Source organism: Phoxinus phoxinus, assembly GCF_949152265.1.
Source record: "Phoxinus phoxinus genome assembly, chromosome: 12".
NCBI classification, from domain to species: Eukaryota; Metazoa; Chordata; class Actinopteri; order Cypriniformes; family Leuciscidae; genus Phoxinus; species Phoxinus phoxinus.
The window spans coordinates 10,507,449-10,520,544 of NC_136887.1; the positions used below are offsets into that span (position 1 = coordinate 10,507,449).

The 13,096-nt window shown below is 38.3% G+C and overlaps 1 protein-coding gene across 6 annotated transcripts; it reads right to left on the reverse strand.

Annotated features, from left to right (window-relative positions):
* Positions 1-1,371: 1,371 nt before the first annotated feature.
* Positions 1,372-9,576, reverse strand: rnf4 (ring finger protein 4). 6 transcript variants are annotated; one of them, XM_079631623.1, is made up of 8 exons: positions 9,478-9,576; positions 8,841-8,932; positions 8,562-8,688; positions 4,720-4,796; positions 4,556-4,568; positions 4,206-4,329; positions 3,665-3,716; positions 1,372-2,466 (listed from the first exon to the last, which is right to left on the reverse strand). In XM_079631623.1, the coding sequence occupies exons 2-8, from the start codon at positions 8,850-8,852 to the stop codon at positions 2,317-2,319; spliced, it is 555 nt and encodes a 184-aa protein (XP_079487749.1). In that variant the 5' UTR covers positions 8,853-8,932; positions 9,478-9,576; the 3' UTR covers positions 1,372-2,316. The 6 variants fall into 6 exon arrangements, with proteins under 6 accessions (XP_079487749.1, XP_079487748.1, XP_079487750.1 ...); XM_079631622.1 differs by having other exon boundaries at positions 4,505-4,568; XM_079631624.1 differs by lacking the exon at positions 4,556-4,568 and having other exon boundaries at positions 4,716-4,796.
* Positions 9,577-13,096: the final 3,520 nt, after the last annotated feature.

Below are 13,096 nucleotides of genomic sequence, written 5' to 3' on the forward strand. Positions count from 1 at the left end.
TAAAAACCTGAACAAATGTAATTTGCAACTGTCTGACATTCAAAAGACCAATAACAATAATTACACACCCAATCACACTAGTGAGCACAGGACTTTGAGTGGCATAAGAAGTGATAGTATCAACTAAAGTCTGCAAACAACACTAAAAGTGTCTTAACATGGGAGACCCTCAGGAAACAACGCTTTAGAGAGACTGGAATAATATCTCACAGCTGGCCAGTTTAGGCTACCAGTGTGGTGAAGTTTTTAAGTTTGTTGTTATGCTTTTATGCAGATCCTGGGCACATGTGGTAGCCTACACATATTAATCTAATGTAAGTATGTGTGTTGTACTTGTACTTTGTAGACAATGTTGTACAAATATGCACATATGTTGTTGCACACATTTAAATTTGTTTGTGGACTTAGGCTATAAAGTGTAAAAATAAAATAAAAATAAAAAAAGTCCCAGAACAAACACAGCTCATCCAAAACTGGCTCATCACTGCCCTCAACTGGGGAGAATAAATCCTTCAAACCAGCGATCAACTATACTTGCAAAACTTGCTTTATATTTATGAAGACGTGCCGCCATCTTGTGGTGAATTCTGGTACTGTCAAGATGAAACGTGTACAAAAGGTAGTGTTGTTCTTGTTAACTAAACAATTTAAAAATGTTCATATATACAGTGCTGGGTAGATTACTTATGAATTGTAGTCCATTTCTGAATACAAATTTACTTATAAAACAGTACTTAGTAATGCAATATATTACAATACAAAATGTAGCGTGCTTTTTGAATACTTTACTTTTGACTCAAGAATCAAATTAAACTATGAATCATTTCCAGCCATTTTGTAAATATCATGTAATCAACAAAAATCTAACTGTCATCTGAGTATTTTAAAATGTAATATCATCAAATTACATGTAATTTACATAATCCACATTACATACAATTAGTTACTACCCTGCACTGCACGCACACACCACATTTTTTAAATGAAAACCTAAAATATAAAAGAAAATACAAAATATAAATACATTCTATAATAGTATATAAATAAAAAAGGAATAATTGACAACAGGCCGTTGAATATTAGAAAACACACCTTGCGTGTGCATTATTTTCTAATAATTCAACGGACCGGAGTCAATTATTCCGCCTACCCTACGACACCTCGAGACATTGTTCAGGCATTGTATTTTAAAGACATGTCAGTTTTTTGTCCTTAAGCCATTCTTGATTATTATTTGTCTTTGTAAAATACTGATAATCTTATAGTTAGCTACCTCAAATGAGGAAACTGCTCTGTTTGTACAACTTCTTTTAACAATTCAGTATTTATCAAAATGTCTTAAACCCCATGAAATAAAGTAAGTACACAATCAGTGATCAAAACGTTTATTGAAATAAATGTTATGGTCTTTACAATACTAACACCTCTTAACTTACAGGTCCTTTATACATGAAAATATATACAAATATCAACATTTAACATGTATAGTTGGCAAACGAGCCTTGCTAGCTCCAGTCCCTGTTCACCCACTGCTAACCGGTCAGCAAATGATGATTTTAAAAGTGCTTCTGATATCAGGACGACACCTTTACAGTGTTGACCAGAGGTCATTGTTCCTTCAAATATTGATCTGAACGTAACAATACACTTAATGACAAATCATGAATCTAAATATTAATTCCCATCAAATAAAGAGATAATGAATGAACAAGTTACCTGTGAGTGACAAGCTAACAAGGCTATACAAATAAATGAGAGCAGGTACAGGGACGGGTGACCTCACTGTCCATCAATGAGCCCCGTTCACTAAAAGCTCACAAATTTCACTGACAAATTTCACTAAACAAGAATTGAGACCACCACAGCACTGAGCCATTTTCTTCTCAAGACTAAACTAACATTACTACATGCTACTGTGATGGTTGGTCACTCATTTTCCATTCAAACTGGACCCTAACTTTAACCATTTTACTCAATACTTAAACTGGGCAGAGTTGAGTGACCAAAAAAAAAAAAAAGGGTGAATTATTATTATAGCAGCCAAACCCAGACTACCTAATGTCAGTTTATATTCCCAATACCTCTAACCTTCAAAACAGTGTTTGTATTCACAATTTTAAAATACTTAATCCTAGACTAAGTGCCCTTTCAGTTCCAACAAAATCATACACGGTCGTCTTTTTCTGTTGTTGTGCCAGATATCATCTCGGCACTGATGTGTCAAATATGAAACAGCCAGTGAAAACATGGAGGTGTGCAGCTGTTTGATGAGAACGCACTGCAGAAATGGAGACCAGCGAGTTGCTCGTCTGATCATTAGATGTATATTGGGTGATATTGTTTTTGTGTGAGTTTCTTTCTGCATGTAGGGCAGCTGTGAGCTCTGCTGAGAGAGTCGCGGATGCACTGACTGCAGAAGAGATGCCCGCACTTCGTGGAGACCATGAGCCGGCCGCTGTCAATGATCTGCAAACGGGATCAAAGATTCATTTACAAGATCAGACGGTTTATTTAACCAGAGAAATACATCATATTATAAAACTAGAAGAAATATGTATAGTTCAATTAAATTATTTCATCCAACATCAAAACGATTCATCATTAAAAGGCCCGTTCACACCAAGTATAACAATAACGATACGCTTCTAAAAAATAGAATCACACACCACAACTATAACAATAACGGCACAGAAGAATATTGCAGGAACCACTTTCAGAACAAATTTTTCAGCTTATGAATGATGAGAACAGATGAAGAGAGAGCAGTTGTCATGTATAGGTATAAAACAGCTTCTTTTTAACCACACAGCATCATTATTCTGTGTTACAGTAACTCACATTTTAACAGAAGTACTGGGAATAACAGGTTATGGTTTGATGTCTATGGTAGCGATCAAAATAGAGTAAATCACCTTTTGAAAGCAGGTTGACACTTAAAATAAAGATTGTATTAATTACATCGTTACACCAGTAGGTGGCGACAAGTGACAGATGTATTTATTGAATCATTCATTCAAGAGATTTGTTAAAAAAATTCGGATTCATTCAGTAATGGAAGTGAATCTTTATTAGCGAGTCATTGAATCATTTATAAAAAATTAAAAATATATATATATTATATATTCTATATTCTTTTTAATAGACTGCACATTTTGTAAGAACTAGTAAATTCCATGTTATTTTGTTTAGTTGTCTATCCAAAATCGTGGGAGAATCGTGATCTTTATTGTTTTTTTTAATCATCCAAACTTATTCAGAAAAGCCCATTCACACGGCATCATCTTCTATGGAAGCCGTTTCCGCCACAGAATGAAAAATAAAAAGGTAATTGCGACTTTTTCATCTCACAATTCTGACTTTTTTCCCCTCACAATTGTGAGTTTACATCTTTTTACTTTACATCTCAGACTTGCGTGATTCTCAGACACAATTGCGAGTTTATATCTCACAAAACGAGAAACGTGCCAACAACGGACGGCTACATGGATGAGAGATTGTGCAAAGAAAGCAGAAAGTACCCTCATTTGTTCAACTGGCTTTAACTCATGAAGAGAGATTGCCCAGGTACTGGTACTGGACAGAGTTGTTGTAATGTGTCAAATGAAGAATACTTTGGGCTTAAATGAACTGCATATATGAATATTTACCACATATACAGACTCACCTCTGAATAAGCATCCATGCAAACAGGACAGCTAACGGCTCCTGGTGTAGTCCTACAGCCAACACAACACCACAAAACAAGTCAACACGAGAAGATGGAGGAATACACACTGATCTAGAGTTAACTAGACGGTACTGTTGTGTAAAAGTTCACAAAGCTGCATCCACAAAATGTACATACAAGGATGAAGACTATTGTTTAGCATATGTCATGTCACCTTCATTTTTAAAGCGCTTTTAAATATAGATTGTCTCAAAGCAGCTTTACAGTGATAACAGGAAATTAATGGAACAGAGTTTGTTTTGGTTTTACGGCAGCTCTAGAATAAAGATATTGTCCAGCTAAAGTACGTTTTTTTGATTGATTCACTTCCGTTGTAACAAATCATTACCAGTAGTTAGGGTCCGCTTACACGACACCATTTACATGTTTGTTAAATGCGTTCTGGCTGTTCATTTGCACAACGACAGTGTTTGGTGGCTTTGAAATAGGTTCCAAGACTGATGGGCTGATGTAATCTGTGTGAGAAGCGTGGATGTACCTGGCCTGTGAACTGGCTTGTAGGGTGGACAGTAAACCTGGACTGAGTCTGAGACTGGACTCTTCCTCTTCATCACTGCTCAGAACGTAACTCTCTGTGCCCGGTCCGCGTCTGCTCTGCACACCTGCAACACAGACATGAATGTTATCACATTTTTAAAACCTCATGCCACTACAATAAGGATTCTGTATTCTGTCATATTATTTGAAATCCACCCCAGAGTTACTTCATATTTAACGAAAACTACATTTACATTAGCTTTATTTGTTTATGATATGCTTTTATCAAAAACGACTCACAAATGAGAAGTTTAATTACATCAGCAAAAGAAAAACAAAATGATACATTACCATCTTCCACAACCTTGATCCCATGAGACGACGAGAAAAGGGAGAGACAGAATTAATAAAAAACAACATCAATAACAACAACGTAATAATATCAACACAACCAAAGAATAGAAAGCACATGCTTCAGTCAAACCTATACTATAGTACAAGAGTTGAAGACTCACCACAATAGAATCATTATTGGTGAGGTCAACAACCGCAGTTTCAGACCCTTCACACGTTAAATCTACTACATCTTCACCTTTGACAAGACAGCATGAAAGAGAAACACGTTAGCAGTCTAGATCAGGAGACTTTAGTAGGACGCTACGGGCCTGTTTACACCTGGTCACCTCGTGCACTTTTACTGATCGGCTAGCGAACCTTTTTGTTAAAACTCTTCCATTTACACTTGTGTTTCTTTCTCCTCAGCTCATTTCCAGATCAAAGCCAGCAATAGGAGAGAGAGCGGCATCAGCATTGGTGGATCATTTAGTCTCTACTTTAATTTGCATGTTGGTTGCTACTCATCTGGGGTGGCCCATATCTGTGTTGCAGTATCGCCGTCATGTGACTACAGGGAAACGGGACCCTATAACAGGCCCTCACACGCGTAGTGAAGTGTTTTGAGTGATCGGATTTAAATCAGTTTAAGAGGGCCAGTTGCAAACAGTCATTATTGGTGCTTTTCCACTGCATGATACGGTACGGCTCACTTTGTGGCGCTTTTCCACTGCATGGTACGGTACGGTACAGTACGGCTTGCTTCACCTCTGTTGAGGTTCCAAGCGTACCGTACCGATACTAGGTGAAAACACTGCAGATCACTGATTGGTCAGACAGACTCGTCACTACCAGCGTCATTGTATTTGCCCGACACGAGACACCAAACCCGCTAGATTTAAATAGCCAGTAATAGCCACCGCTGTTGCACCTGTTTTTAAACTACTTGCTTGACTTGCTTGAAGAAAAAAAAAAACTTCCAAAAAAGAAATGTCTGAATCGTGGTCAGTAGACGAAGTGCAGACGTTCCTCTTGTTGGTTGCCGAGGAGTGGATAAACTATAACGATCAGTCTATAATCCCACCTACTTTGAAGCGGTACTAACTGTAGTGGAAAAGCAAACCGAGCTGAAGCGAACCGAGCCGTGCAGAGCCGAGTCGTACCACGCAGTGGAAAATAAAAGCGAGCCGAACCATGCATTGGAAAAGCGCCATATGTTTTAAGACTGTCTTAAGAACTAGTGCGAACAACTAACAGTTAATTGGGGTAATCAGTCTTACTTTTAGGGATCAAATTAGACCGATCTAGGATTTTATGTAACTGACTTAAAAAAGATATGAACAGTCTTAAAGGAAAAAAACTATGACTAACTTGTAAGATTAGTCTTAGCAGTTTATGCAACCGGTGGTCAGGTCTTTCCAGGATCAAATAGCTATCCTATCCGATCAGAGAAAATGCATGAAGTGACCCGGTGTAAACAGGCCCTAAATCTGTCAGAGAATTATTTCAAATTAGTTACAAAAAAGAGAGAATACAATTGTTGTTCATTTTAATTTAATGCCGGGCACACACTTAACGACTAGCTGAGACACTCGAGACTGACTGAGCACACGGAGACTGTTTCCAATGACTCTAAACACCAACTGTGAACATCGACTGAACGACTCGCATGATCAGTCGTATCAAGTTACACTCATAATCGGCCTTACAGTCGTTAAGTGTGTCCCCAGCTTAAAATTTAAAATGTTATTTTATTTAAATAAATAAGGAATGACAATCATTAGAATATTCTTGATTCATATACAAAATGGTTTTAATACATTTCATTTTTAGTATGAATTAAATTCATCAAAATGTCACCACAACACATTTTTACAGAAATATTCAAGGTTTTTCGAGAAGATTAGGGAATATGGTATTGTGTTTGTAGTATGAGCAAAATTAAAATCTGTTATGATAGCCATCTTCAATATTTTTACAATTCCTCTGTTATGGGAATTTCAGTGTTCTGGAAATACAATCCCATGAAGCAATGCGAATGACAATCAAATTAGAAACAATGTAGAAATATAAAACTATTGATTTTAAGATTTAAATATATATGTTTTTATATTTATACACAATATTTCCTGCAAAATGTGCATATTTTATATATATTTATTTATTTATTTACTACATTTGCAGTGCTTCATGGGAGTGGACAGGCACTAAATAATTATATTGCCATGATTTGCTTGTTTCAATTCTCTGATTGGTGAATATTTCTCTGCAGAATCATGAGTAATGCTAGCCTGGCTACCGTCAGACCTGTGGTCTGGGAACCACATGTTCATTTTCTCGTATTTGAGGCGTGGTTTACGAATGCCCAGAGCTGTTTATTGGGCGCTACGAATGTCTATCAAATGCGCCTGTACGTAGCTCATAGCCAATCGTTTCAATTATACCAGATGACGTATGTAGAGCGACAGAAATTCGACGAGAAAGAAGACGATGGGTCATAGATTTATGTGTACACGATGGCGTTCAGCGACTATTTCCGTTTGTGCAAGACAAACATGAGGGTAGAAGGTAAATCTGCAGTGCACATGTTGATATAAACAAACTGCTTCAGTGTGTCGCATAGACGTCGCCATCGTCTTGCTGCTCCCTCCCCGCTCTGTGATTGGTCCCCTCGTTGAGGCGAAAATCGGATCCATGGGAGCAGCGTGAATAAAATCTAGCTGCGCACAAGGCAGCATGGGGAAACCCAGGCTAGGGTAATGCAGGTTCTCACAAGGATTTCCCATTAAAGATTAGTATTTAAAAAATGAAGTTGAAATAATGCAGGCTGATGACTTCAACAAAAGCATATATCATCGATTAACAACCTTGGAGTGTACAGTAGGTCAAGTCAAGTCAAGTCCATTACAGAGATAATGCAGTAAACATACTGCAACAATGGTTCATTTTTGTTGTAAAAAAAAAGTTATTTTGGTTCATATATATATATAGCCACTCTGGAAGCTGGTCTTTAACGGTTTATAATAGGGCTGTCACTTTACGTTCGAAAATCGATTGCACAATCGATCGGACCAACCAACCCAAGATTCGAAAATGAAAATAGGGAATCGATTTTTTAAAGGCCTTTTTTTTTTTACCAAAAAAGTTGTTTTAGGTGGACAGATCAATACAATACACGGAACATGTAGGATGTTGGAAAATAACAATGTATTTTCTGACGTGTGTGTTCAAGTAAGCCAGAAATGCGCAGATTCTGCGCAATACGTTGTATTTAATATATCATGATGACTCACGAGTTGCATATTTGCGCTAAATCCGCGCAGATTTGGCTACACAAACTTCCCCAGCAAAGTGAGTAAACATAGAAACACGCCAAATTGGCTCGTGATTTGACAGCGTTACCCACCAAAGTTAATTTTTACCCGCATTTGGCGGATTGGCGGTTGCTAATTTCAATCCCTGAATGTTGCACTCCTGTTTGTCATTTTGCACGAAACTTCACGCCAATAAATCATCAGAAATATTGCTGACTTGTGCGCATCTCAAGCGCCCTCTTTACGCTCGTCCTAATGCCTGTTAGTTGTCCGTGGATTTGCCTATATTTGGTTGGAAAATGGAAACGTCTTTAGACATGGAAAATCGATTTTACAATCGATTCAATGAACACTTATGTCTCAAAAATATAACAGGATTTTTTCACAAAAGTGACAGCCCTAGTTTATAAGTTATTATTCAAAATCAATTTCCCTATGGAGAAAATGAATGGGATTTTCCCTTCCGGAACCAGACTGTTGCACTACAGCTCACAAACTGAGAAGAAAACTGTAAAATCTGAATGTTGCTCAACCCTCCTGCAAAATGTGATGCAAAGATATTGCTAGTTTATTGTTCAATGCTTTGTTTAAACAGGATATTGTTGATCATAGGGTCTTTCCAGTGAACCGCTGCATGTCGTGCTTGATAACTGATACATCGACCATATGAGAAGTGAATGACTCATCTGGCAAAACAAAAGCAAACTCACTGTTAGTTCTGTCACTTTCCAGCACATCAATAGTCTCCATCACCGCCTGAGACATCTGGGCCCGGTTCCTCTTTCTGCTGACACGGATTGAACATGTAGTGGATGATGTTCGTTTTTTCCTCTGGGTCTAAACACAGGAGACACAAGTGGTTACTATAGTACAGCTATTGTGTTACTGTTATTGTTTGGAAACAGGGAAACTACCATTCAACAAGCTGCAATAGTTTACATTTAATCAGCACTAATCACGTGAGTGGTCACATGATCAGCCATACTCACAGCATTACTCATGATGACTGGTGTTCACAACTCCAATATGCCTCGAAATTTCACTTAGTCAACAGATAATTCCTCGAAACGGATATTAAATGCTAAAACACAAATTAGTCGTATTATAATGACACAAACTGTTTAGACACAGTATTTATTCAAATCTTAGCAATTCAGTCTAAATATGACCATTATTTACTCCTGACGACACATCACTCGTTTTAAATGATACGTAGCTTGCTATATTCTCACAAGATAAAATCCTTGTGTCAAATATCGTATGTAAATAAATGAGCGAGTTGAATATCTGCATTAGCCAGCTAGCCTTAAGTTATTTACATTAGGCTACTAAAATTCATAGAAAACCGTGAAGTAAGCATGGACAAAAGGCGCGTTTTGTTATTTTGTAAACAATAATAAATACTTAACGTGTTCATTAAAGAACCTGTCAAAAAGTGTTTTTAAATAGTAGCTAGTTCGCTAATTAGCTAACATGGTCTCATTGTTAGCTGACAGCTAGCTTGATTCTAGAAATGTACGTTTGGTTAAATGATTGCTTAATACATTAGTATACTCGCTTTTATATTTAGATATCACATATTAAATCAACATTATCGTCAGTTTTACAGAATAGCCGGTTACATACTTAACACTCTCTCCAGTAGTCAGCCCTTAAAAGCTACAGTAGAAAAATACAGTAGAATAAGAGGCACAGTTCTGCTCCAGTCACAGCGCCACCTGTGGGACCGGAGGTATTCAGGATGTATGCATTTTCATGAACTGCCAATCTTTTCTTAGCATCCATAGGGGCAACATTACCACACACACACACACACACACTTTGCCATACAGATAACAAATAATTTAGAAAGGCCTTCTGTCTCCATATATTTTTTAAGTACATTTTTGATTAAAATAAACAAATTAGTAATTTTTTTTAATACAATAAATAAGTAAATAAATACATTGAACAGTACAGTACAGTGCTGTAAAAGTAGAAAAAGGAAACTTGATAATGTAGTAACTTAATTCTGAAAAAAAATATTTTCTATATTCTAATTATTGGACAAAAAACTTCCACACGTAATAATCTAGAATACTGTCTAACACTTGATGGCTGCTCTGTTAAGTCTTCGTCGTCCGTTAGGAACCTGGGTGTGCTCTTTGATACCAATCTTTCATTTGAAAGTCACGTGTCTAGTATCTGTAAAACCGCATTTTTCCATCTTAAAAATATATCTAAATTACGTCATATGCTCTCATTGACAAATGCGGAACAATTAGTTCATGCGTTCATGACCTCAAGGCTAGATTATTGTAATGCTCTACTGGGTGGTTGCCCTGCACGCTTAACAAACAAACTACAGCTAGCATACAGGCACATGGCTTCTCTTACCATTGCTTTGCTGATGACACCCAGCTCTACCTCTCATTTCAACCTGATGATCCCACAGTAGCTGCACGTATCTCAAGCTGCCTGGCGGGCATCTCGACATGGATGAAGGAACATCACCTGCAGCTCAACCTGGCAAAGACTGAGCTTCTCGTCCTCCCTGCCAATCCGTCTCTACAGCACGACTTCACTATCCAGCTAGATTCAACTTTAATCACCCCATCAAGGTCGGTCAGAAAACTTGGAGTAACATTTGATGACCACATCACAAAGACAGCTCGATCATGCAGGTTTGCACTGCACAACATCAGGAAGATCAGGCCCTTCCTAACTGAGCATGCAACACAACTTCTCGCCCAGGCCTTGGTTATCTCTAGGCTTGATTACTGCAATGCTCTTCTGGCCGGTCTTCCATCATGTGAAACTAAACCTCTACAAATGATCCAGAATGCTGCATCCCGTCTTGTCTTCAACGAGCCCAAAAGGGCCCACGTCACTCCTCTGTTCATCTCTCTGCACTGGCTACCACTCGCTGCTCGCATCAAGTTCAAGGCATTGACGCTTGCTTACAGATCGACCACAGGCTCAGCTCCCTCCTACTTTCACTCGCTCCTACGAGTCTACATCCCTACCAGAAGCCTGCGGGTCAACGAGCGACGGCTCGTGGTACCATCACAGAGAGCCACAAAATCATTCTCCAGAACATTCTCAATCACGATTTCCTGTGATTATAATTATTATTATTAACTGAAAACTCATCTCTTCCGTGAGCACTTGACATAAAAAAAATAAAAATAAAAAACCCTTCTCTTTAATCCTCCGTTGTTTTGGCTTATGCTACTCTGAGTAATGCCAGAACTTTGTATTTTGAGCACTTCTTGCGTTATTTTTGCCTCTTCACGATGACTCGCTTGCTGTAGTCCTCAGTTGTAAGTCGCTTTGGATAAAAGCGTCTGCTAAATGACTAAATGTAAATGTACAGCTAGTTCAAAACGCAGCAGCTCGAGTTCTTACCAGAACCAGGAAGTATGACCATATTAGCCCCGTTCTGTCAAAACTGCATTGGCTGCCTATTAAACATCGAAATTCCGGCCAGTTAATAATACCTAAAATATCAAAATCGACTGCTGGCGGTAGATCCTTTTCCTATTTAGCTCCAAAACTCTGGAACAGTCTTCCTACCATTGTCCGGGAAACAGACACACTCTGTCAGTTCAAATCTAGACTAAAAACACTTCTCTTTGGCCTAGCATACACATAACACATTATAGACTTCTATAATTCAGTGGATGCATAGATTAGGTCAACCGGATCCGGGAATACTTCCCATAAATCCAGGCCGTATCCGGATCTGATGAAGGACCTGTGCTTGGACACGATGACAACGCAGTCCTGAAGTGTCAACTAGCCTCTCCCCTGTAAAGGCCTCCTTTCCATTTACCTAAAACGTTGTCGGGATAATTCCTGTTCACGTGGCTAGCCGGAAGCGGTAAACAATTCTTTATTATAAATAATTTTTAAGGCCAGGCAAGTAGTTTGTTGAGGGTTGGTTTGTAAAGAAAGACTACACTGTGCACATATTCAAACGCTCATATCTATAGACTAAACACGTGATGCGAAAAAAAAGATGACCTTTTTCCCCCAAATTTTTTTCAAGGCAGCACCTTTTCCAGGGTTTGCATCCTCGAGCCACCAGGCACTGTTGTTGTGCGGGTGAGCGGCCGGAGCACGGTGAGTGTTTTCTGTTACAGCGGTGTCGTGTTAGCGGCCCTTAAGTTAAATAACTAATGATCTTTGCAACGGAAGTGAATCAATCAATAAAAACTAACTTTAGCTGGACAATAACTTTATTCTAGAGCTTCTGTAAAGCCAAAGCAATCTCTGTTACTGTAATTTCCTATTATCACTGTAAAGCTGCTTTGAAACAATCTATATTGTTTAAAGTGCTATATAAATGAAGGTGACTTGACTTGACTAACTCCAACTCATGCTTTGGAGAGTAATATTTTGTAAATAAAGTGGTAAAAAAAAAAATATATATATATGTACTTTGCACAAACAAAGCAATCGCATCGCTTCATAAAATTGAGGTTAAATCACTGGAGTCACATTACTTTTATGATGTCTTTACCTTTCTGGGGCTTGAAAGTGGTAGTTGCATGTAGACTGTCAATGAGGGACAGAAAACTCTCAGATTTAATTAAAAAGATCTTCATTTCTGTTGTGAAGATGAACGAAAGTCTTACGATTTTGGAACGACATGAGGGTAATGACAGAATTTTCATTTTTGGGTGAATTAAAGGTAGGGTTGGTAATCCTGTTCAGAAACATTTTTTATACTGGGTGAAATGGTCCTTCCATTCTGATAGTAGTCAATACATTATGTGTTCAGAAAAAGGAATGAAACAAATCTGACCTCTGTAGCAGCTGTAGGACAGTAAAAACTCTGACCAATCACTGCCATTCGGTGCGAATGTAAAGAACCAATCAGATGCCTTCATGTCTCGTGCCCGAGCACCACTGCGTGCACAGCAGTGATGCGCGGGTCAATGTATAAACAACCCGCACCCGACCGACGTTTTCAACTAACCCGCCCGCAACTCGGACCGCAAAAAAAAAGAAATAAAATATTGTACCCGACCCGCGTTTTTTAAAGTAGCTATAGTAAATGCTCATCGCGTCATGGGCCATAGACGGAGGAACTAGGGGTGCGCATTTTTCAGAATGCTGTATGATATAGCCTAGTGTTTTGTAATAAAGGCTTGATTTATTCATTTATTTCGTTTCATTTTCTTAACAATTAAGATGCTGCATGTGTTTATCCAGTCTAATCGACGTGTGCGTCTCTCCCCGGACCTTCCCAACAAAAATC